Source organism: Hemitrygon akajei, chromosome 7 (genome assembly GCF_048418815.1).
Source record: "Hemitrygon akajei chromosome 7, sHemAka1.3, whole genome shotgun sequence".
Lineage (NCBI taxonomy): Eukaryota > Metazoa > Chordata > Chondrichthyes > Myliobatiformes > Dasyatidae > Hemitrygon > Hemitrygon akajei.
In genome coordinates, this window is record NC_133130.1 from 106,428,053 (window position 1) to 106,454,707 (window position 26,655).

At 42.7% G+C, this 26,655-nt stretch overlaps 1 protein-coding gene across 1 annotated transcript in view; it reads right to left on the reverse strand.

Moving 5' to 3' along the window:
* Positions 1-26,655, reverse strand: part of kif25 (kinesin family member 25) — a 171,603-nt gene that overhangs the window by 20,627 nt on the left and 124,321 nt on the right. Inside the window, exons 12-15 of the mRNA XM_073050272.1 lie at positions 24,866-25,039; positions 17,931-18,041; positions 3,878-4,032; positions 3,628-3,753 (exon numbers count right to left, since the gene is read on the reverse strand). Coding sequence (XP_072906373.1) covers positions 3,628-3,753; positions 3,878-4,032; positions 17,931-18,041; positions 24,866-25,039 — 566 coding nt within the window. The remainder of the gene's footprint in view (positions 1-3,627; positions 3,754-3,877; positions 4,033-17,930; positions 18,042-24,865; positions 25,040-26,655) is intronic.

Here is a 26,655-nt window from a genome sequence, read left to right on the forward strand (position 1 = left end):
ATTTCTAAAGACCTGAGTGTTCATCAGCCTATAGTAAGAGAAATAATCTGCAAATAGAGGAAATTGAGTACTGTTGCTAGTTTCCCTAGGAGTGGGTGTCCTGCAAAGATCACACCAAGTGCACTATGTGCAATGCTGAAGAAGGTGAAAACAAACCCAAGGGTAACACCAAAAGGCCTGCAGAACTTGCTAAAGTCTCTGTTCATGTGTCCACAATAAGAAAAACACTGAACAAGAATGGTGTTTATGGAAGGACACCATGGAGAAAACTACTGCTCTCCAAAGAAAAACATTGCTGCATGTCTCAAGTTTGCAAAGACCACCTGGATGTTCCACAATGCTTCTGGGACAATATTCTGTGGACAGAGACAAAAGTTGAACTTTTTGATAGAAATGCACACTGCTATGTTTGGAGGCAAAGGGGCACTGCAAACCAACACCAAAACCCCATAACCACTATGAAGGAGCACTATGTTGGAAGGAACATCATGGTTTGGGGCTGCTTATCTGCCTCAGGGCCTAGGCAGCTTGCAATCATCGAGGAAACAATGAATCCAAAATTGTATCAAGATATTTTATAGGAGAATGTCAAGGTAGCAGTCCATCACCTGAAGCTTAATAGAAGTTGGATGATGAAACAGGACAATAATCTAAAACACAAGAGTGAATCAACAACAATGGTTTAAAAAGAAAAAAACTTTTTTTGAATTGGCCAACTCAGTGGCATGACCTGAAAAGGGCTATTCATGTAAGGTATCCCAAAAATATCGATGAACTGAAACTGTTTTGTATGGAGGAATGGTCTAAAATTCCTCCAAGCCGATGTTCAGGACTGTTCAACAGTTACCAGATACACCATTACAAGGGGGTCACATCAGTTACTGAAAGCAAAAGTTCACTTTTTTTTCCAACAAAGACATGTAATATTAGATCTTTTTTCCAATAAATAAATGAACAAGTATAATGTATTTTAGTGTCTTTTATTTAATTTGGTTCTCTTTATCTAGTTTTAGGACTTGTGTGAAGATCTGATCATATTTTAGGGCATATTTATGCAGAAATAGAGAAAATTCTAAAGCATTTACCAACTTTCCAGCTCCACTGTATACTCCTGGGATACCACAAATACCAACTTGCAGCTAATTGTCAATACATTTAAAATTTGATCAGGAACAGAATTCTTTGCTGATTTATCTTCTCTCTTTCAAGATAAGGAAGGTGATTAAATGGCCTACTGATTCACAGCTGGGTTGATAATATCTTTTCAAATCTCTCAGACATGGGAATGGTCAGTCTAGATTTTCTACTTTCATGAATTTTGGACTCTTCTGCAGGACTGTTAGAAATTGATCCACCATGAAGGTATGCTCTTGACTATAGCTGATATTTTTCACCTTAATATATTGGTGGAAAGCTTTCCCATTTCACTTGCAAAGCCCAGCCTTGGAAACCTACTGTTGCACAACTGTCTTATTACCCAATATGCTACCAACAGTACCAGAATCAAATCCCATTTCACTTCTAGACTACATTAATATTTTGGCATGTTTTTCTTTTTAATTGTAAATTAATCATCCATCTCTAAGGGTGGTTAGCAGGAGCCAACATTCATCATGGGTGTTTAGTTGTGTTAAACACTAATGAGACAAGAAGTACATTGATTATGTGTGTACATTGACCATTTTTTGTGCTATAGAGTTAGAATCATTAAAATAGGTATGATGCAGCAGTGTATTCTGAGTTGCTTTCTTCCCCACCTATCACAGTCCTGTCAAAGATCAGGAGATAGGAAGTGCAAAATCACATATTGCAGTTTCTTTGCCTTTCACACACTATGGAATTCCAGCGTCAAAGTTACCAATTGAGAGAAACCAGCCGGGAGACTCCGCCTACTGTCTAATGGGGTGACACACAGATCTGCGTGGCTGCAATTAATTCTTCCTTTTCCCCAGTTTAAACTTTGAATTTTTAACTTTTATTTGTTAGATCTTAAAGGGGAATAGTTGTTACTATGACACAATCTTTAAGAAGTGGAAATCAGCTTCCTGAATCCAGCAATGGAAAGGGGAAAAAGTCAGAGGAAACACCAGTTTGGGTCGAGGGTCTAGAAAATTCGCTGATGGGTCTTGATAAGTAGATAGACAACAATATATTCATGGTATTTCTCCATCAGACCAACATGTAATTGCATTTGTTACATTATTGGCCAGAAGGGCTATTTTGTTGAAATGGAAAGATGCTTCTGCTCCTGCTTTGATACAATGGTTCTCTCAGGTGATGTTATGTCTTAGTTTGGAGAAAATCAGAAGTCGAACTTTTGATCCTCGATTAGATTTTGAGAAAAGGTGGGTGTGGTGAACTACATATACCTGTCTGGACATGCCCCCCCCCCCCCCCACCGCTGACTGCTCCTGTGGCTCCTCCCACGGACCCCGGTATAAAGGCGATTGGAGACACCGCCCCGGCCTCAGTCTCCAGGATGCAGTGTGGTAGTCAATTGCTGCTTGTTCTTTCTTCCAGCCAATAAAAGCCTATATCTCTCCTCACGTCTCCAAGAGTTATTGATGGTGCATCAGTGGGGTTCATTCGCCCGCTACTATCCTCTGATTTGAGTTAATTAATATGGTTTCCTTCTGATTTTCCTTTAAGTGGATTTGAGTTGGCGGATTGATGTTCTTTTTTGGAAGCTTGTATGATGTATAGCTCCGGGGTTGTGCTATCAATGGTTTTTTTGGGGGGGGGTTCAGTTAGCAGGGTTTTCCCCCCTTCTTTTTCTTTCAAAAAATATTCTTAACACTTAATTTTTTCTTCTTATTATTGATATATTGCTTAGCTTTGTTAATCAGTTATTTGCTAATTTAATTATTTATTGTACATAGTCATATTGACTTAATGTATCTCTTTTTTGTTCATCTTCAATAATAATTAATAAAAAAGATTTTAAAATGAAATGAGAAACCAGCCATGTGATACATCTGTTTCAGCATTTTCTACACTCAGTGGCCACTTTATTGGTTACACTTGCTCATTACTGCAAATATCTAATCAGCCAATCATGTGGCAGCAACTCAGTGCATAAAACCACACAAATATGGTCAAGAGGTTTAGTTGTTCAGACCAAATATCAGAATGGGTAAGAATTATGATCTGTGACTTTGACCATGGAATCATAGTTGGAGCTAGACAGGGTGGTTTGAGTATATCAGAAGCTGCTGATCTCCTGGGATTTTCACACAACAGTCTCTAGAGTTTACAGAGAATGGTGCAAAAAACAAAAAAAACAGTATCCAGTTTCGTTTGTAAAAATGCCTTGGTAATGAGAGAGGTCAGAGGAGAATGACCAGACTGGTTCAACAGTGGTGTACAGAACAGCATCTCTGAATGCACATGTCAAACCCTGAAGTGGATAAGCTACAACAGCAGAAGACCATGAACATACACTCAGTGGCCACTTTATTAGCTATAAGAGGTGTCTAATAAAGCGACCACTGATTGTATGTTATCCATTGGTAAGTTGGTAAATCAAATTACCCTTGTTGCCACCTAGGTATATGATGAAGCAAAATTGCTAATTTTCTACACATGAACACGGCAATTTGTTCCAAGATAGGAGTTAATGCAGATTACCAATGCATTCACTGCCAGCAAGATCCACCAACTGCAGCTTGCTTTTAAGATGCTTTGAAAACACAGAAGCCTCTGTGTTTGATTGCTTAGCAGCAATAGATTGGAAAGACAGTTCTGAACTGTGATCTGTGATAAGAAATGACAGATTGTAATGATATGTTTTGCATCCATACATCTAGAACAATAAAATAAAAATACTTCTAAATAATCAACAAACTCCATAATCGGAAACATTTTCAGATGTCCTTACCTGCTCTATTGTCAGCAATGGCTTTAGTGGTGATAGCAATTGTTATCACAAGATGGGACCGAGAAGAATGTGCATGGATTAATGTTGGATGTTTGGCTCTATGTTGTAAACCATGGGAGATAACATTCAGAATACTTGTAGGATTCTCAACATGTCTGTAACATGGCAAACAGTTATGTTCAAACTAATATACAAGAAACATTATTACAAAAATCTTAAACATCTTTTTTGGTTCCAGTACTCCTTGAAAGCTACTTTGAAGGATAATTATGTGGCTCTTATGGAATCAAAATGATGAAATCTAAGATAGAAGGCTTTCCTACTACAGTTTCAGATTCTGTGCAGGCCATATAAAATCCTATTTGATATCTTGCAAAGAGTAGAACCCTAGCTATAGGTCCTGCTTGCTGGCTTCTAGTCTAAATCTGTCTTTGTTTTCATCAAAGACAATGAAGGCTTTTCAAAATGGCACGGATACACCTCTAGTTCTGCATGGCTATTATCTCATTTTGAGTATGGATGAACAAGTGAAATTATGTAGGGAAAACAGACTTCTTCTGTGCTCTTACAAATTCTGCATACTCTAGGCTTTGTTAAACAAGCTGAGGCTGACAAACCTAAAATGCATACAGGATAGATCCTGAAGGCATAGTTTTGAAATTAAGCTCAAAAACAGTAATCATGATGTTAGAGATGGGTTTTATGAGAAGCAGCACGCGTTGTGGGTTTTAAGGGGAAAATTGCAGAATGACTAATGAGTAAAACTAGAGAGAGGGTTAGCTGAGACTTTCAGCAGCATCACCTGGAGAAAACCAACACTCATATCCTTTGCTTTCTGACCGTAACCAGGTTATGTTTTAAAGTCAAGCGTAGGCAATTTTACCTAAGCAATGCACATAAAATCAATTGTTCTTCATCTGCATGCACCCTTTCAAAACAGAATTTCTTCAATTCTGATAAGTCAGTTACACATATTAAAATGTATTTTACTTTCTATCACAGATTTTTACAATGATTTCTTCCCCAAACACTCAACAAGAGTTAATACCATTCACAACTATAAGATCATAAGACATAGAGGCACATGTGTGGCACCTTGTTAAATGCCTTCTGAAAGTCCAACAACATCTACTAACTCTTTTGTCTGTCTTGTCTGTTACTTCTCAAAGGATTCCAACAGATTAATCAGGCAAGATTTCCCCTTAAGGAAACCATGTTGACTTTAGTCTATTTTATCATGTGTTTCTAAGCACCCAAAAACCTCATCTTTAATAATGGACTCTAACATATTTCCAACCACAGAAGTCAGGCTAAATAGCCTATATTTTCCTTTTTTGCGTTCCTTCCTGTTTAAAAAGTGGATTGACATTGGCAATATTCCTTTCCTCCAGAATCTATTGATTCTTGAAAGATCATGCCTCCACAATCTCTTCAGCTACCTCTTTCAGAACCCTGGGGTGTAGTCCATCTAGTGTAGGTGACTTATCTACCTTCAGACCTTTCAGCTTCCCAAGTACCTTCTAGCAACTATACTCAATTCTGCCTCCCGATATTCTCGAATTTCTGGCAGGCTACTGGTGTCTTTCACAGTGAAGAGTAATGCAAAATACTTGAACACAAGGAAATCTGCAGATGCTAGAAATTCAAACAACACACACAAAATGCTGGTGGAACAAAGCAGGCCAGGCAGCATCTATAAGAGGAAGCACAATCGACATTTCGGGCCGAGACCCTTCGTCAGGACTAACTGAAAGAAAAGATAGTAAGAGATTTGAAAGTATGAGGGGGAGGGAGAAATCTGAAATGATTGGAGAAGACAGGAGGGGGAGGGGTGAAGCTAAGAGCTGGAAAGGTGATTGGCAAAAGGAATACAGAGCTGGAGAAGGGAAAGGATCATGGGAACGGGAGGCCTAGGGAGAAAGAAAAGGCAAGGGGAGCACCAGAGGCGCATTTGGAACAGGCAAAGTGTGATTGCGAGAGGGGAAGAGAGGAAAAAAAGGAGGGGGGAATAAATAAATAAGGGATGGGGTAATAAGGAAAGGAGGGGCATTAATGGAAGTTAGAGAAATCAATGTTCGTGCTGTTAGGTTGGGGGCTACCCAGACGGAATATAAGGTGTTGTTCCTCCAACCTGAGTGTGGCTTCATCTTGACAGTAGAGGAGGCCATGGATAGACGTATCAGAATGGGAATAGGACGTGGAATTAAAATGAGTGGCCACTGGGAGATCCTGCTTTCTCTGGCAGACAGAGCGTAGGTGTTCAGTGAAACTGTCTTCCAGTCTGCGTTGGGTCTCATCAATATGTAAAAGGCCACAATGGGAGCACCGGATGCAGTATACACCTGCCGACTCACAGGTGAAGTGTCGCCTCACCTGGAAGGACTGTCTGGGGCCCTGAATGGTGGTGAGGGAGGAAGTGTAAGGGCAGGTGTAGCACTTGTTCCGTTTACAAGGATAAGTGCCAGGAGGGAGATCGGTGGGAAGGGATGGGGGGGACGAGTGGACAAGGGAGTCGCGTAGGGAGCAATCCCTGCGGAAAGCAGAAAGGGGAGGAGGGAAAGATGTGCTTGGTAGTGGGATCCTGTCGGAGGTGGCGGAAGTTACAGAGAATTATATGTTGGACCTGGAGGCTGGTGGGGTGGTAGGTGAGGACAAGGGGAACCCTATCCCGAGTGGGGTGGCGGGCAGATGGGGTGAGAGCAGATGTGTGTGAAATGGGAGAGATGCATTTGAGAACAGAGTTGATGGTGGAGGAAGGGAAGCCCCTTTGTTTAAAAAAAGGAAGACATTTCCTTCATCCTGGAATGAAAAGCCTCATCCTGAGAGCAGATGCGGCAGAGATGGATGAATTGCGAGAAGGGGATGGCATTTTTGCAAGAGACTGGGTGGAAAGAGAAATAGTCCAGGTAACTGTGAAAGTCAGTAGGCTTATAGTAGATATCAGTAGATAAGCTGTCTCCAGAGATGGAGACAGAAAGATCAAGAAAGGGAAGGGAGGTGTCAGAAATGGATCAGGTAAATTTGAGGGCAGGGTGAAAGTTGGAGGCAAAGTTAATGAAATCAATGAGCTCAGCATACGTGCAGGAGGCAGCGCCAATGCAGTCGTCGATGTAGCGAAGGAAAAAAGGGGGATGGATACCCGTATAGGCTTGGAACATGGACTGTTCCACAAAGCCAACAAAAAGGCAGGCATAACTGGGACCCATACGGGTGCCCATGGCTACACATTTGGTTTGGAGGAAGTGGGAGGAGCCAAAGGAGAAATTATTGAGAGTAAGGACGAATTCCGCTAGACGGAGGAGAGTGGTGGTAGAGGGGAACTGGTTAGGTCTGGAATTAAAAAAGAAGCAGAGAGCTTTGAGACCTTCCTGGTGGGGATGGAGGTATATAGGGACTGGATGTCCATGGTGAAAATAAGGCGGTGGGGGCCAGGGAACTTAAAATCATTGAAAAAACTCAAAGTGTGAGAAGAGTCACGAACATAGGTGGGAAGGGATTGAACAAGGGGGGATAAAACAGTGTCAAGATATGCAGAAATGAGTTCAGTGGGGCAGGAACAAGCTGAGACAATGGGTCTACCTGGACAGGCAGGTTTGTGGATCTTAGAAAATACTTATTATACTTATTCAATAAAATACTTATTGAATTTTTTCAACATTTCCTTGTTCCCCATTACTATCTCTCCAGCATCATTTTCCAGCGGTTTGATGTCCACTCTTGCATTTGTTTTACTATTCATATCTCTAAAAAAAAGTTTGATACTGTAGCGGTGTGCTACACACAGCGCTGGAATAACGACACGCAGACGGTGAGTTGCAGTTGCGTAAAAGATTTATTCAAACTTCGCGGCCTCGCTTTTAAGCCTTCCAGTTTCCGCCCTCCCCGGGTGGGAATACTGTATTGCATATTCACAGTCCCTTCCCGCGTGCGGGCTTTTCCCCTTGCTGGTGAAGAAGGCCTGGCACCCTTTTTGGGGCCGGCCTCTCTGCCGGCACGCGCCATTTTGTGAGCCGGTTCGAGTGCACTGGAAAGTGGGTCACCACAATACCTCTTTTATATTAGTAGCTAGCTTACTTTCATACTTCATTGTTTCTCTCCTTATTACCTTTTGGTTTTTAAAAGCCTTTTATTAATTTTTACTTTCAAGCTGCCTTTGACTTTCCTTGTCAACCACAAATGCCTTAGAATGCTCCTTCTTTGGGATGAACCGATCCCGTGCTTTCCAAATTGCTCCCAGAAATTCAGCCATTGCTGTTCTACCGTCATATCTGGTAGTGTTCCCTTCCAATCAACTTTGGCCAGTTACTCTCTCATGTCTGCGTAGTTCCCTTTAATTCATTGTAATACCAAAACATCTGATATTAGCTTCTCCCTCTCAAATTGCAGAGTGAATTCTATTGTGCTACAATCACTGTCGTCTAAGGGTTCCTTTATCTTATACTCCATAATCAAATCTGGTTCATTACAAAACACTCCATCAAGAATTGTTTTTCCTGGGCCCTCAGAGGCTCCAACTTCCTCTCACCCCAACCCTTCCCTCTCCACTGACACTACCAGCCTCCCTCCCCCCTCTGATCCCATCTCTCATCCGTGCCGGGTCTTTACCATTCCCTCCGACCTTCAACTCTCTGAGGCAGAACGCTCTGTCCTCAGTAAAGGCCTCTCCTTTGTCCCCCTTCGCCCACACCTCAGCGAGTTCCACGTACGCCATGACGCTGAACTCTTCTTCTGCCGTCTCCGTCTCCAAGCTTACTTCTTTGACAAGGACTCTCCTGCCCCCACCGATGACCCCTTCTCCCGTCTTCAACCCTCCTCCTCTTCATGGACACCCTGCTCTGGCCTTCTGCCTGCTCTGGATCTCTTAATTGCTAATTGCCGATGGGACATCAACCGTCTCGACTTCACCACCCTGTTCCAATTCCAACCTCACTCCTTCCAAACGCTCTGCTCTCCGCTCCCTCCGCACCAATCCCAAACTCACTATAAAACCCGCTGATAAGGGGGGAGCTGCTGTTGTTGTGGCGTACTGACCTCTACCTGGCCGAGGCACAGCGACAACTCTCTGATACCTCCTCTTATTTACCCCTTGATCATGACCCCACTAAGGAGCACCAGGCCATTGTCTCCTATACCATCACCAACCTTATCAGCTTTGGGGATCTCCCATCCACTGCCACCAACCTCATTGTTCCCACACCCTGCACTTCCCGTTTCTACCTCCTACCCAAGATCCACAAACCTGCCTGTCCAGGCAGACCTATTGTCTCAGCTTGCTCCTGCCCCACCAAACTCATTTCTGCATACCATGACACTGTTTTATCCCCCCTTGTTCAATCTCTTCCCACCTTTCTTCGTGACTCTTCTCACGCTTTGAGTTTTTTCAATGATTTGCCCTCCTACTTTCAAATCTCTCAGTATCTTTCCTTTCAGTTAGTGCTGACGAAGGATCTCAGTCCGAAACGTCGACAGTGCTTCTCCCTATAGATGCTGCCTGGCCTGCTGTGTTCCAACAGCATTTTGTGTGTGTTGTTTGAATTTCCAGCATCTGTAGATTTCCTCGTGCTGGGTCTATACTTGCTGGAAGTTAGAAGGATGGTGGGGGGGTGGGGTGGAATCTCATTGAAACCTTTTGAATGTTGAAAGGCCTAGAAAAAGTAGATGTGGAAAGGATATTTCCCATGGTGGGGGAGTCTAAAGACAAGAGGGGTGTCCATTTAAAACAGAGATGTGGAGAAGTTTCTTTAGCTGGAGGATGGTAAATTTTTGGAATTTATTACCACAGGCAGCTGTGGAGGCCAGGTCACTGAATGTATTTAAGACAGAGCTTGACAGCTTCTTGATTGGACATAGCATCAAAGGATATGAGGGGAAGGCCAGGGGGTGGGGCTAAGGAGGGGATAAAAGGATCAGCCATGATTGAATGGCAGAGCCAACTCAATGGGCCAAATGGCCTAATTCTGCTCCTATGTCTTATGGTGAATTGCACTAAAAAGCCATCTTGTAGGCACTCTAAAAATTCCTTCTTTTGGAATGCAGCACTGATCTGATTTTCCCAGTCTAACTGCATATTGAATATTACTATCATAATATTGCTCTTTTAACATACCTTTTCCATCTTCTGTTGTAAGTTGTACCCCACATCCAAACTACCTGTATATAACTCCCATCAGGATGTGGTTAGCCTTGCAGGTTCTTAAATCTGCCCACAAGGACATCTTCTGATCTTATGTCACTCTTTCCATAGAACATTACAGCACAGAATTTCTAAATATTTGATTTCATTTTTTACCAACAGAGCCACCCTACCCCTTCTGTTTACCTGCTTGTCTTTTCAATGCAATATGTATCCTAGAATGTTTAGCTTCCAAATATGATCTTCTTTCAGCCATAACTCAGTGATGCCTATGTCATACCTGTTAATTTATAATTGCACTTCAAGATCATCTACTTTTTCTTCATATACTTTGTGCATTCAAATATTTAGTCCCATCTCTTCAAATTTGCCTCTGTCGCTGAAAGTTAAATTCTTATCCCTTTGAAAATGTTTTGTCTTTTTATTTATTCTGAAAACATTCATAATGTCTCCTTCATGCTTCTTCCTTTTTACTTTATCCTCACTTTTCCAAACTGTTGAATCTACTACTTATGTAAAGGGTGCGGTGGGATAAGAGAGAGTGTCAAATAGATTCACCAGGACGTAGCGTGAATTGGAGGACCTCAGTTATAGGGAGTGACTGGATTTAGTCAGACAATGAAGGCACTCTTACACTAGTGAAGTTTAAGAGACTACTAGACAGGTATATGGAGGAATTTAAGGTGGGGGGTTATATGGGAGGCAGGGTTTGAGGGTTGGCACAACATTGTGGGCCAAAGGACCTGTAATATGCTGTACTATTCTATGTTCTAATGAAGCAGGAAAGGCACAGGAGGATACAAACTCATTGCAAATAAACGTAGATGGGCATAAAGGTAGGCCAGCTTCCATGCCTAATGATTCTATGACTTTCTTTGGAGGGAATTCACATATCAGGAATTTACACGGGGAGGGGTCATATCATGAAAATTTCATTGTTTGCAAGCTGTTGTTTTTACTAGGTAAACATGGAAGCAATCCAGCTTTGCCTGCTGGTACCAGTTGTTGTTTTGTAGAGGAAGTCAAAAGCAGTAGTGAACTTGACCTCACCACTTCCTTCCCTAAATTATTTCCTACATAGTCTGCTTGTGGGTAACAGCACATTAACTTGACGCAAGTTGCTTTCTTTTATCCTTCTCTTTTCTAACACATAAATAGCACAGATGAAGAACCTCCAGGTTTGTCTGCTGCTAAAGGAATTACAGAAGTGCAAGGCAAGAGACTGCAAATGCTGAGATCTGCAATGAAACAAAATCAATGCTGAAAGAACTCAGCAGCTCATGCCCATTTATGAAGACAGAAGGTGCAAATTCCATGACCTTGCAAATTACTTGCGTGACTTAAGAACTTATAAATTGCTGCAAACCAGCTTCAGAAATTAACTAAAAATTGACATGGGAAAAGGGGTCACACAAAATGTTGGAGGAACTCAGCATGCCAGGCAGCACCTATGAAAAAGAGTACAGTCGACATTTCAAGCCAAGACTCTTCAGCAGGACTGGAGAAAAAAGGATGAACAGTAGAATTAAAAGGTGGGGGAGAGGGGAGGCAAAAACACAAGGTGATAGGTGAAACCGGGAGGGGCAGGGTGAAGTAAAGAGCTGAGAAGTTTTCTCAACAAGAAGGGAACTATGATAATATTTTTTCTGTCAAAAGTCAAAGGAAATTATGCTGTTGTGTAACTAAGACCATTAGACATAAGAGTAGAACTAGGCCATTCTGCACCTTGAGTTTGCTCCACCATTCCATCAGGGCTGATTTATTATCCCCTGGGAGGATGCAGTGGAGGAGGCCTACGAGCGCAAGAAACTGAGGTACGCCAAGCTTGCAGCCGATGTGCAGCAACATGGCTGGAAAGCAAGGGTGTGATTGGTCGAAGTAGGAAGCAGAGGATTTGTAGCCACATCAACATCAAGGCTACTCCAGGAGTTGGGAGTGCGAGGGAAGACACACTGACAAGCAGTCAAAGACCTCTCAAGAGCTGCTGATAGTAATCAGTGGCTCTGGATGAAGAGAAAGGATTCCATCTGGGCCCCCAAGTGAGTGAATGGCATCTAGATGGTGAGCCCAGGATGCTGGGATTCACTGGAGGGTTCATTGAGCCCTCTGGAGGTATCGTGGGCCTATCAGTGAAACACTGAGGAAGGAGGGCGCCCACTTGATAACCCAGAAGATGTACCACTCACTTGGCTACCCCGCAGAGTCTAGGCAGCATGTCTCAGGAGCGAAAACAGGGATATTAACATCGAGTCCTACATAACGTATCTCTCAACCCCATTCTCCCTGTAACCTTTGACATCCATACTAATCAAGAAACTCCCAGCCTCTGCTTTAAATATACCCAATGACTTGGCCTGTATAACAGTCTGTGGCAATGAATTTCACAGATTCACCATCCTCTGGCTAAAGAAATTCCTTCTCATCTGTTTTAAAGGGACATCTTTCTATTCTGAAGTTGTGCCCTCTAGTCCTGAACTCCTCCACTATCAGATACATTCTCTAAATGTCCACTACATCTAGGCCTTTCAATATTCGATATATTTCAATGAGCTTACCCCTTCATTCTTCTAAACTGCAGCAAGTACAGGCCCAAAGCCATTAAACACTCCTCATATGTTAACCTTTTTATTCTTGGGATAATTCTCGTGAAACTCCTCTGGATCCTCTCCAATGCCAACATATCCTTTCTTGGAGACTGGGCACAAAACACTTCACAAAACTCTAAATGTGCTCTGACCAATGCCTTATAAAGCCTCAGCATTACATCTTTGTTTTTATATTCTCATTCTCTGGAAATGAATCCTAACAATATGTGTGTCTTCATTAATTGGGGGATTGAGTTCAAAAGCCACAAGGAAATTTTACAGTTTTATGGACCATGCTTGGAATATTGTGTTCAGTTCTGGTCATCTCATTATTGGAAGTATGTGGAAGCTAGAGAGGGTCCAGAGGAGATATACCAGGATGCGGCATGGATTAGAGAGCAAGACTTTAAGAGGAAAGTTTAAGGGAGCTAGTGTTTTTCTCATTGGAGCAAAGGAGGACTAGAGGTGACTCAATAAGAGGCATAAATCGAGTGGACAGCCAGTGTCTTTTTCCCAGGGTGGCAATGGCTAATATGAGAAGGCATCTTTTTAAGGGGATTGGAGGAAAGCATAGAGGGATATCAAAGATGTTTCTTTTATGCAGAGAATGGTAACACAATGCACTGTCAGGGGTGGTAGTAGAGGCAGATACATTGGGGCATTCAAGTGACTCTTAGATAGGCACGTGGATGAAAGGAAAATGGAAGGCTATGTGGGAAGGAAGACTTAGATTGTTCTGTTATGTACCCTGGGGTTCCTATTTTCTGTGGACTGTCACTTTAAAATGGCAAGATAATTGAGATTGACTTTTGCACTGTTCGATTTCTGCTGACTGCAGAATTGCTGGGTTGCTATAGTGAGCAGTGATTGTTTATACAAGTGACAGTTTGTTTTGAATAAGCAAGGTCAGATGATCCTCTTACGGACAGACAGTTAGAGTCAAGATGGATTCCGTCAATGGAAGACACCAGTGAGTCGGTCACTGGTTTAAACTTTCAGTAGCCCAGAAGGGGTGAGTTAAGATCAATCCTGAGTATTGATAAATGACTCTCACAAGTTTTCTGCAACTAGAAGAAGTTTGCAGGAAGAGAACAAAGGAGAGGAAGGAAGAAGAAACCTAGTGACAAAGAGATCACTGTTTGCACTCTCTCTCCAAGTAGCCCGTAAAGGTGAGTTTGTTTCTATTTGGCTACGGAAGTGTGATTGTCACTTAGTTAATCCACAGGAGTGGGTTCTCTGGTGAGGGGAAAACCTTTGTGATTACCACTTGTGTGTTACCCTTTGTCTGGGTGTGGTAGTTCACTGAAGAAAGGCACCCCTCTGGCAAATCACTGTTGGAGTTATTTCGTATGTCGTGGAACTGGATAAGTGGCTATCATGTTGTGTGATTGGGGTAACCTTGTGGAATCTACCAGTGTGTCAACCCTTGCCTGGGTGGTGGTTCCCTTGAAGATGGTCCCCTTTTTGTGATAAGCTACTGTTGATGATAATCCATACGTGGATTTTGTTTGAGTATACTGTGGCTACCACTTTGAGATGTCCCATCGCTGAATTCAGGTGTGGTACGACTTGTGTTGAAAGGATATTCATTGAAGATCACTGTCGGCAATACTTCATGTGTGGAGTAGAACAACTTTAGAGATAAAGCCTACTGTAATTGTTATTTTGCATTGCTGTCGTGTAATTTGTGGAATATCGACGTAATTGCCTTCTCACGACATATGCCTTTGGATTACAAATCCCTCTCTCTTACCAACAACAGCAACCTCATGTATTGAACTGAGCTTTCTCAAATACCATCATAAGACTGTATCATTTACCAACTAAGCGTGAATGAGTTTGGGAAACATATACTCACACCTATATATGCCTAACACTGTTAATCCTTGGTTTATCTAGTTTTAAGTTTACTATTATTGGTAGATACTAATAAATTACTGTTCTGTTTATAGCAAAACCAGACTCCAGGTGTGTTCCATTTCTGCTGGTTCTTTTAACCTGTTACGGGGTACATAACAGTTCTTGGAGTATGTTAAAAGTTTGTCACATCATTGTGGGCCAAAAGGCCTCTACCATACTGTAATATTCTATGTAGCTATTTTGGCTTTTCCTTTTAGAGGCAATACATTGGTTTGATTTATGGGATGATTCATGGTTTTTGAGAAATGACTGAACAGGATAGAATTGATAAGAATTAGGCAGTCTTACTGAAACATACAAAGTTATAAGAGAATTGATGTTGTGAGGATATTTTCCCTAATGAAGAATTAGGAAATTACATGGGAGAGGCCAATTAGGACAGAATTTCTTCCCTTGGAGGATTGTGATCCATTCAAATCTTTGGATAAGAAAAATTCCAGCATTCTGGTTAATATATTTGCTCTCAGGAGGTTGAATCACAGAGTTGAATTCAGTATACATACTTTGATAATAAATGTACTTCAAATCTTTTAATATATTTAGTTCAAAGATATTTGTTCATAGTGTAGTCAAGAGTGATGAAAAATTAACAGAAAAAATGGAATGAAGGTCAAATTTCATATCAGCCACAATCTTAGTAGATAACAAAGAGACCATATGCTTTTTCCTGTGAGGAGAAGGAATTGGTTTATTATACTCAAATGTACTGAGATATGGTTAAAAAATGTCCGTGATACGGCGAAAACAGTTTTACAAGACATCCATACAGGTTATTTTGAAACCTAAGAACATCAATGCAGAGTCACAGAGCATTATACCACAGAAACAGGTCTTTTGGCCCATCTAGTTGCTGCTGAACTGGTATTGTGTCCTGTCCCATTGACCCTGGATCACAGCCTTCCATGCCCTCTCATTCACGTATTTATCCAAATTTCTCTTAAATGTTGAAATCAAGCCCATATCCACTACTTCTGGCTGCAGTTAGTAGTGATGAAGAAGTTCCCCCTTAAATAATCCACCCTTTCACCCTTAAACTATTACCTAGTCCTACCTAACCTCAGTGGAAAAAGCCTGTTTGCAATGATCCCTATCTATAACCCTCATAATTTTGTATAGCCCTATCAAATCTCCCTCCTTTTAGTACAAGAAAAAAGCAATAACAGGATGCAGACTGATGAGATAGAGATTGATGATAAATGCTTGTGGCCGTGCAAGAGCTAGTTTCAAAGTTGATTTGTCTTAAGATAAGGTAGAAATTGACAATGGCATCCAGTGGTGCTCATAATGATAAATGCAAGACCTTCTGTAGCTGTATCTGTCTTATTTTCCTATTGCACTGAAGGGGGAAATTATTTTCAGATTTGTGCCTCCTCTTGGTCTTGACCTCACTGCTGTACAACAGTGAATAGACTGCAGCGTATCACCAGCATTCAGACTAATACCCATGGAGTAGTGTCCAAAGCCTAACATGGTATTTCCCGGTAATAGCTTTGGTTGTACAACTCCTGGCTTCAAAGGTTGGGCTCCTCAGGGTTGTCCACAGGCTTCTTTCCTTCTGAGCAGTCACAGACTGATGAACATTGTTGGGTGTTTGTAAGTCAGAGAAGGATTACAAGTCTACCTCTGCTGAAGCTTCAGTGGTCACACCATATAAGATTTATACTTCCACAAGCATATCTAAGTTGGCTTATGAGCAAACACTATATCATGAAATACTTGTTCTCTTGTAGAATCAATTTTTTGCACCACTTTCCTAACCTGATAATTTTTTCTCAAAAAAACTTCTGAGATTTGCCCATATTATCTTCCACCTGAAGATTCAATCCTCATTGCCAAAGAATGCTATCCAAGGTACACAGTACAATGATGCTCTTGGATACACTGCTGGGTGTGTGCTGCAGAACACTTCCAGAAACATCCAGCCACCTAATCCTAGAAAATGGTTTGAGTAGCATTTGAATTTTGACTCTACCCTTTTCTGATTTATCTGGAGTAAATCCACTGGAGATAATTTTGAGTTGAGGAACAGCCGAAGAAAAACTAGGTGCAATTTATATAAACTTGTTGCTTTTTTTCCACAATATAAAAGAATATTCTACTGGCACCAAGAGACCTGACCTGATGCTTCTGAAGTGACTGTTGGTGAGCAAACATCCTACAAGGTGCACAGAAAGAGCTGCAACTAACACTTGAATGCTCTTACACCATTAACCTGCGGAGATACGCACTCTGTGTGTGCCTCAGTAGTGACATTGCTGCCAATGCTCCATTACTGAAAACACCATTGTGGCCATGACTAGTTCCAGGGTAGGATGGGGATCTCATGGCTGAACAAGGACCTCAAGGAAGAGGAAAAGGACATGCTCTGCAAGAGGGACAGGACTAGCAGCTCAGTGTTCCAGGATTTTGATGGTTCAGACATGATGCAGAAGCAGATAAGAGAAGTCGGGGAGTTGCATTACTAATCAGGAAGAATGCCAAACAACATACCTGTAATACTTGAAGCGCTGATACCTCCAAGAGCAATAATGTCACCTATCTGAGTGGAGATCTTCACCCCTAACACTGGGAGATATTTCAATTGGATTAGGAGACACACCTCAGACTGATTGAGAGAGGTGTTTAAAGCTGGTGCCTGTGTCCACCAGTTGATCAGTCTTAATACTCTCTTAGCTTGTTAGAATGAACTGCTAGAGTTAGTCATTCTCTGTGGAGTTACTTACCTGTGTCAGTACTGAGAAAAGACTTACCTAGGATCTAGCATGTAGAAACTACCCCCCCTTTGTTTTGTGGACTGACTGCCTGATTTTCTCCTGAAGCCTTGGATCTTGTGAGACAGTTTATCTGAAGCATTTTTGTTATATTCTCCGTGACCTCTTAAGTTGCCTGTGTATTTTAGTTGGAATCTGAACAAGTGAATGGGGCAAGGCAGTTGCACTTAGCACTTCTGACCGTGTGAAGTCATTTGACCAACTCTGTCTCTGTCTGCAATTGTGCTCAGACCTACCTGCACCATTACAGCAAGACTGAGCCTCAATATGAGCGCAGCAGAAAATGAAAGCTTTCAAGCGGCACTCAACAACCAGGGGACTCTCATCGGCACACAAGAACAAATACAGCAGCTCGCAACTACCCTTGCACAGGTGGCAGAGGCAGTCCAAGAGTTGAGAGCCCAACCACCTCCAACTCCCCAAGCCTGATCTATGACTACTCTTCTAGCCCTACCAGACTCCATGAGCAACATACAGCAGCAACCAACACATCAGTTGCCATCTCCAGAGAATGCCTAATTCATTTTGATGGCTCCCCAGAGGCCTGTCATGGCTTTGTGTCACAGTGTTCTCCTGTTTTTGAGCTGCAGCCGACCCACTTCCCAACATAGAGGACCCAAGTTGCTTTCTGTACATGATCTCACTTCTCTCCAGGTGGGTGTTTGAGTGGGTAGCCGCTCTCTGGAGACAGCATACGGCAGTATGTGATTGTCAGGAGACGTTCAGCACCCTGCTGCAGCAGGTTTTTGACCAGCCTGTCAGTGGATAAGAAGAAGCACAGAGAATGATGACAAGTGTCCCGTTCAGTGGCAGCCTACGCCATTTAATTTTGCACTCTGGGAACTGAGAGCTATTGGATTGATGAGGTCCTTCTCACAGCTTTCTATAATGGACTATCTGAAAGGGTGATGGATGACCTGACCAGTTGTGACTGGGGGGAATTCCCTGGAACAGATGATTTATATAGCCATTCGACTGAACCAATGTATACGTGAGCAGTAGAGAAACCAAGCTCGGGAACCTACCGCCTTGCTTCCTGTGAGGTCATCTGCAGCTCAGGCCATTCAATCTGAAAAGGAAGCAATGCAGTGGGCCAGTCATGCCTTTCCCGAGGAAAAATGGGAACAGAAGTGAGGGGAAGTGCCTTTACTGTGGTAATGCTGGCCACTTCCCCAACCGGTATCCAGAACTGCAGGGAAAAGCCAGGGTTCACCAGAGGAGAACATCAGTGAGAACATCTACAGTTGGACACTGTGCTGATCTGGGGTGACATGTGGAAGAATCAGGTCAGGCTCTGAGCACTAGTGGATTCAGGTGCAGAGGACAGCCTAATGGACCTCACCCTGGCCAGACAGCTCAACTTACCCATCAAGGTAAGCCCTCACTTTCTCTCATCCAAGCCTTAGATGGGGCCCACTAGGGTCAGGAAAGCTCGAGTACATGGCCAGACCTATTAAAATGTCAATTGGAAATCATTCTGAACTGATCTCATTCTTTTTAGCAGACACTCCAAAAGAGCCCCTAGTTTTAGGTTACCCGTGGCTTTGTGCTCATGGTCCCCAGTTTGCCTGGTCTGAGAGAAGGCTGCTTTCATGAGCGCCAGAAGGTCACAGAGACTGTATGCCTCCAAGTCTTAGCATTGGGAGGACCAGAGAAGAGGAGGATGACTAAGATGAAATTGGTGCAGAAGAGGAGGGATATGGGCAAGATGGTGGAATTGAAGAGGAGGATGAAGATGTAGATTCAGCAACTGGATTGAACACACATAGGTCAGGTCTTGGAGAGTCTGAAGTGCCCAAGGTACCAAAACCATGACTTGGCAGAAGTTTTTTCTAAGGCTAAGGCCTCATGCCTGCTTCTGCACAAGCCCTGTGATTGTGCCATTAACTTAACCACCCAGAGCCATGCTTCACTAGAGGTCAGTTGTATGCACTCTCTATTCCTGAGGCTAGGGCGATGGAGGAGTACATTAGTGAGGTGTTACAGAATGGTCTCATTTGCCCTTCAACCTCACCAGCCTGTGCAGAGTTTGTTTCTGAGAAGAATGGAGGGCTGAGGGCCTGTATTGATTACAGTGGGTTAAACAGGGTCACTATTAAGAATAAGTATCCTCTCCTGCTCATGTCCTCCTCACAGGGGCCGTGGTCATCATCAAATTTGACTTCTGTAATGCCTACCATTTAATTTGCACAAGGGAAGGAGATGAATGGGAAACTGCTTTTAGCACCCTAACTGGCCACTATGAATATCTGGTCATGCCCTTTGGGTTGACCAACTGTCCAGCTGTTTTTCAAGCCTTTATGAGTTATGTTCTTCACGGCATGATGAACCAGTCTATATACAGGTACCTTGATGACATCTTAGTTTTCTCCAGAACCCTTCAGGAGCACATCCTCCATGTCTGGCAGGTTTTACAGTATCTCCTGGAGAACCAGCAATATGTCAAGTTGGAGAAATGTGAGTTTCGTGTGTCTCATACTTCATTTTTGGGGTTTTGCGTCTCACCTTCAGGAGACCACTACTTTTCACATTGTTTGTCAGTGATTTAGATAATGGAATTGGTGGCTTTGTGGAAAAGTTTGCAGATGATACGAAGATAGGTGGAGGGGAAGGTAGTACTGAGGAAGCAATGTGATTGCAGAAGGACTTGGACAAATTGGAAGAATGGACAAAAAAGTGGCAGATGGTATACAGTGTTGGGAAATGTATGATAATACATTTTGGTAAAAGGAACAAAGTGAAAACTATTATCTAAATGGGGAGACAATTCAAACATCAGAGGCACAGAGGGACTTGGGAGTCCTCATCCAAGACTCTCAGAAGGTTAATTTACAGGTTGAGTCTGTGATAAAGAATGCAAATGGAATGTTAGCATTTATTTCCAGGGGAATAGAAAATAAAAGTAAGGCGATAATGCTGAGGCTTTATAGTATAAGACACTAGTCAGGCTGCACATGGAGTACTGTCAACAGTCTTGGGCCACATATCTCAGAAAGGATGTGTTTCTACTGGAGAGTCCAGAAGAAATTCACGAGAATGATTCCAAGAATGAAGGGTTATTGTATGAGGAACATTTGGCAGCTTTGGTCTGTACTCACTGGAATTTGGAAAATGTGGGAGGATCTCATTGAAACCTCTTAAATGTTGAAAGGTCTAGATAAGGTGGATGTGGAGAGGATGTTTCCTATGGTGGTGGTAGTGTCCAGAACTAAAAATTAAGGAGCAACCCTTTAGAACAGAGGTAACGAGGAATTTTTTTTAGCCAGAGAGTAGTGAATCTGTGGAATGCTCTGCCACAGACAGCTGTGGAGGCCAAGTCCGTGGGCATATTTAAAGCAAAAATTGATAGTTTCCTGATTGGTCAGGGCATCAAAGGTTATGGCGGGAAGGCAGGTGTATGGGGTTGAGTGGGATCCAGAATTGCCATGATGGAATGGTGGAGCAGGCTCGATGGGCTGAATGGCCTAATTCTACTCCTATGTCTTATGGGTGTCCATGGATCCTGCCAAGGTCCAGCTGTCCTCAACTAGCCCAACCCTCAACTCTAAAACAGGTCCAGCGTTGTCTGGCGTTCTCAAATTTTTGTTGACGCTTCATTCAGGATTTCAGTCCTGTTGTGGTCCTGATAAGGGCACTCACTTGTGGCACCAGAACTCACATCCTGTAGCCCAGGAAGCATTTGAAGGCCTGGTTCACTTCTGCTTTAGTTCTGGGACACCCCAACCCTACTCCTCCATGCACTGATATGGGAGTGGGAGGAGTATTGTCGCAAAGGTCTGCGGCGAATGCACCTTGTGCCCTTGTGCCATCTTCTCCCAAGCTTTCACCCACAGAACAGAATTACAGTATTGGTGACATGGAGCTGTTGGCCATCAAACTTGCCCTGGGGGAGTGGAAGCACTAGTTGGAGGAGGTGGTCCATCCCTTCCAGGTCCTGAGAGACCATAAGAACTGACAGTACCTGAGGAAGCCAAGTGATTAACTCCATGCCAGGCAAGGCAGGGCTCTGCTTTCTTAAAAGATTTGAGTTTGTCCTTGCCTATCATCCGGGATCTAAGAACTTAAGGCAGATGTGCTCTCACAACAATTTGATTCGTCTGCAAGGAGCCCAAGGCTGAGAACATCATCTCTCCTACTCAGGCAGTGGGACGAGTACGGCTGTTGCTGGAGGACTCGATCCTACAGGCCCAACAGGCAGATCCTGGCTCAGGTGGGGGCCCGTCAGGGTGCCTCTATGTTCCAGCTACTGTTTGCCCTAAGATGCTGTAGTGCAGGCATGAGTCGCCTATGTTGGAGCACTCTGGAGTGCAGAGGCCGATTGAGTTCATTGTATGCCAGTTTGGTGGCCTTGGACATTACTAGCTATGTTCAGGTTTGCACGGTCTACTCCACCCAGAAGACCCCCACACAAGCTCCAGCTGGCCCCCTATATATGTTGTCCATTCCCAGCATCCTTGGTCCCATATGTCTTTGGATTTCATCACCGTCTTTCTCCACCCAGGGGGGGGGTCAACCATGACAAAGATGACAGTGTAACCAGACAGGTGAGGGGGGGCCCCACCTGTCTGGTTATACTGTCATCTTTGTCGTGGTTGACCATTTTTCCAAAGGTGCACATTTTGTTCCGTTATCCAAGCTCCCCCCAGCCAAGGAGATTGTGGACCTGGTGATGCAGCAACATGGAATTCTGGAGGATGCCTCTAGGTTCTGGAAGGCCTTTGCTCACCGTTTAACACCTCTGTGAGTTTGTCCTCAGGTTTTGGAAGGCCTTTTGCTCACTATTTAACACCTCTGTGAGTCTGTACTTGGGTTTTCATCCTCAGTCCAATGGGAAAACTGGAGGGTCAGGTAGGAGCTGGAGAAGTACCTGTGCTGTTTTGCCTCAGACAACCGGGGGTCTAGGCGCTCGATGCTGTTTGGGCAGAAGTGGCCCACAATCAACTCATCAATGAATCAATGGTGTGTCAGCCTTTGAAGCCCAGTATGGCTTTTCCTCCATTTTTCACATAATCGTAAGATCCTACAAAATGACTGCAATGATCTTATTTTATTTTCAGAGAACTCAGCCAATTTTATTCTCAGAGAACTGAGAGAACTGAATCAGGCATCATATTCACACAGGAACAGGTGACCTTTGACCACTGGGATTTGCCTGGATTCCTTGTTTCCCAGTGCTCAATTAGTTGCTCAGAATAGTACTCCACAAGTGGTTAATCACATTTTAGAAAAATTTCCACTCCTCATTGTGGAGGACGGTGGATTCCAAGAAAAAATTCTCATGTAAATGCCATTACTCCTCACCCCATGGGAGACTGCATTGCTGCACATTTTCAGTGCTTTGGGATGGGACTTGGTTTAAGAAGGGAAGTCATATCCTTTCCTGGTTCCCCTCACTAGCTCAGTTTCTAACTACAGTAGCTGAACACAGAAATTATGAGGATCATGGAAGCACCTCCTGGAAAAGTCATGGTATTATTGTTTGAACAACACACACAAAAGGGTCTCGGCCCGAAACGTCGACAGTGCTTCTCCCCTATAGATGCTGCCTGGCCTGCTGTGTTCCACCAGCACTTTGTGTGTGTTGTTCGAATTTCCAGCATCTGCAGATTTCCTTGTGTTTGCATTATTGTTTGCATCAGTCCAGGGGTGGGGGTGTACCTGCATAAACTGCCAATCATATCTGTTCTCTTTGTCACTGTGTGCTGCAAGCTGCACAATTTGCAAATCATAGATAGGGGCCAGTGTCAGACGAAGAGCAGCAGGGAATGCTGGAGTCTATAAGCCAGGAGGTGGATCCTGGTGAACAGGAAGAAAGTAGTAGCTACCAGGGGAATGTTCCTACTCAACATCCTAGCTAAGAAGAGGCAGGACTTCTTGTCCCTATGGGATACTGTATATGATTGGGAGAGGCAGTGAAAGGACCGAACATACCTGAGACCCTGGCTGGAATGAAACTGAGAGGGCTGAAATATGAGATGGAAACTGCATGAGACAATATGTCGCTGAGCATATATACTTTAGAAGGACATATGGCTGTGGTAATAAGTCCATTCAGGGCTCCCTCCATAGATGCTGCTTGACCTGTTGAGTTCTGTTTTTTATTCCAGATCCCACTATCTGTGGCCTTTTACTATCATCATACTTGTTTTTAAAAGGTAAGTATTAATTAGAATACATGGGGTGGATTTTTATCTGAGTCATCATCATATCTGATGTCTGGATAGAAGCTAAAATGAGTTTTAGAGCTGTCATTTCTGATTTCAAAAGAGCTCTACTTAATCTGGAGTTGTACATTGCGTTTATAGAATTACTTTTATAGAGATGTGTGTGTGTGTGTGTGTGTGTGTGTGTGTGTGTGTGTGTGTGTGTGTGTGTGTGTGTGTGTGTGTGTGTGTGTGTGTGTGTGTGTGTGTGTGTGTGTGTGTGTGTGTGTGTGTGTGTGTGTGTGTGTGTATTGCATTTTTCTGTTTATTCTTTTTTTATGTTACATTTGATCTGGAGTAGCAATCACTGCATTCTCCTTTACACTTGTGTACTGAAGAAAGACAAAAAAGCAATCTTGAATTTGAAATGGAAGTTCACAACAAAATGATAACAGTTTATGTGTACAAGAGGCAGTGTTTATAGTCATCAATGTATCAGAGAACCGGTGAGGGAGGGGTCCTGAGTAATTCTGAAATAAGGAATATTCCAATGTTCTAGCAAGTGCCAGGAGTATTTTGTGCTCAGGCAGCTAAACCTATAATTTGAACACATGTACACCTTATGTGAATGGCATGCTGCCTCCTCCCCCTCCACTCCCCAACCCACAGACACACTCTAATCCTGCACTGGTCACTTTTCATCTTTTATTGTTGCTGTTTCACATATTTATACAACTGTTTGTTTTATTATATGGTGTCAGTTACATTATACTGTCTTACATAAATATGCATCTTGCACTTTACGTCAACTTGTCAATCTTCAGGCCATGCCAGTCAGGGACTAATGTGCTAATGTTATTTTGTGACTTTATATACTAGATTGTAACTATAGTGTGTGACTATATGTACTTTTTTTTGCACTTGGCACCAGAGGAATGATGTTTCGTTTGGCTATATACATGCATATGATTGAATGACAATAAACTTGAACTTGAATGAAGGAGAAATTACTCAAAGTGAGGACAATGCCTGCCAAGTGAATGAGGTAGTGGGCTGCTGGGGCTTCTGTTCAACAAAGCAAATGGGCATCAGTGGATAAGGGTGTAGTCAAAGGATTCAGTTTCCTCACAGATGGCTGTGGAGGTCAAGTCATTGAATATATTTAAAGCAGAGGTTAATAGGTTCTTCATTAGTTAGGATGTCAAAGGTTACAGGAAGAATGCAGGGAGAATGGAGTTGAGAGGGTTAGTAAGTCAGCCATGATGGAATGACAGAGCAGACTCAATGGGCCAAATGGCCTAATTCTGCTCCTAACTCTTATGTTTTATGGTGTTATAGCACATTCATTTTCATCCATTACATGGCACATTTGGTTGACGGGTACATAGTCAACCTTCCACACACCAAAAAAAAATGTCAATAATGAGTGTACTTACGTGGAAGCTAACAAAGGGATCTCATTACTGGCAGCAAGAGTAGCCACAGCTTCTCGTTTTACACGCAAGTTCCCGCCACTGCGTTTTCCCAGTAGATCGATGATATCATTGTTGTACACCTCCACAACAGACACTTCAACAGAGTAGGTTTCAGATGGCCTCTCTGACATCAGACTGCAAAGATAACAAATATAATAAAGCCTTGAAGGTAAAAATGCATTAAAACACTGTCCAATTCATTAATTATGCACCAATCACTGTTACTTTTCTGGCATGAATCTACATTCCACCTTTTTAAGGAATGTAATTTTTCTTGCATCAGCACATTGGTGGGGGAGATAGTTATATTTATTTGCCACCCACAGCTGCCAGTGTGAAGTCTTCTTGAAACACAGCAGTTGTGGTGAAGTGCACCAGCACTGTGTGCGATAAGTGCCAGCATGTAAGTGCCATCACAAACAAGGCATGATAGTGCCTTACCTTCTTTGAATTTTGCATACATTTGGCATGTCATCTGAAGCTTTGACAAGTTTCTTTAGATGCACAGTGGAGAGTATCCTGAATGATTGGTTCATGGCCTGGTATGGAAACACCAATGCCCAAGAACCAAAAAACTTACAAAAATTGGCAGATACAGCCGAGTCCATCACAGGAAAAGCCCTCTCCACCACTGAACACATTTGCAATGAGCACTATCACAAAAAAGCAGCATTCATCATCAAGGACTCCCACCGTTGAGGCCATGCTCTCTTCTTGCTGCTGCTAGCAGGAAGGAGGTACAGGAGCCTTAGGCCCCACACCACTAGGTTCAAGAACAGTTAGTACTTTTCAAGCATCAGGCTCCTGAGCCTGTGTGGATAACTTCACTCACCTCAACTCTGAACTGATTCACAACTTATGGACTCAATTTCAAAGACTACAACTCATATTCTTAGAATTACTTGTCTGGTCATCTGCATGCCTAACTCACACCTCCCCAAACAGATCCTTCAATCCCAGTCAAAGGAAGGCAGTAAGCCCCTGGTGGGCAAAGGAAACACTTTAAGGATAACATCAAAATCAGCCTGGAGAAATTCAACATCACATCTAAAAACTGGGAAGACGTTGCACTCAGTAGATATGCCTGGAGGAAATCTGTTCAAGAAGGAGATGCAATACATGAGAGTGACCTCTGCTGTGCTGAAGAGATCAAGACTGAGCAACCAAAGGACCCAACCACTAACCACATCCACCATATTGCACCAGAATATGTGGATTCCAGATTGGCCTCTACAGCCATCTGAGGACTTAACAATAGGCAGTCCCTTAGGAGAACATCTTACTTGACTCAAGTGACCACCTACTATTATTTATTTACTTATTTATTTTTATTTGCACTGTTGGACTTATTTTGTATATTGGCTGTTTGTCAGTCTTTCTGTGTAGTTTTTCAATGATTCTTTTATATTTCTGTTTTACTGTGAATACCTGCAAGAAATTGAATCTTAAGATACAATATGGAGACACTTATGGACTTTGATGATAAATTTACTTTGAACTTTGAAACATTCAAATCAAGTTGGCATATTACTTGGAAGGAAACTGTTATGTTTTGTAACTAGAGAAATTAATCAAAAGAAAAACATAGAAGCCAGGATGCGTGTGTACTTGGTTTCTTTAGTGGGTTGCACAAATATGAGGGGTGATTGATATGTTCGTGGCCTAAGGTAGAAGGAGTCAATTTTAGAGAACCTAGCACATTTATTTTTTAATATAGTCCCCTCCTACATTTACATACTTAGTCCAGCGGT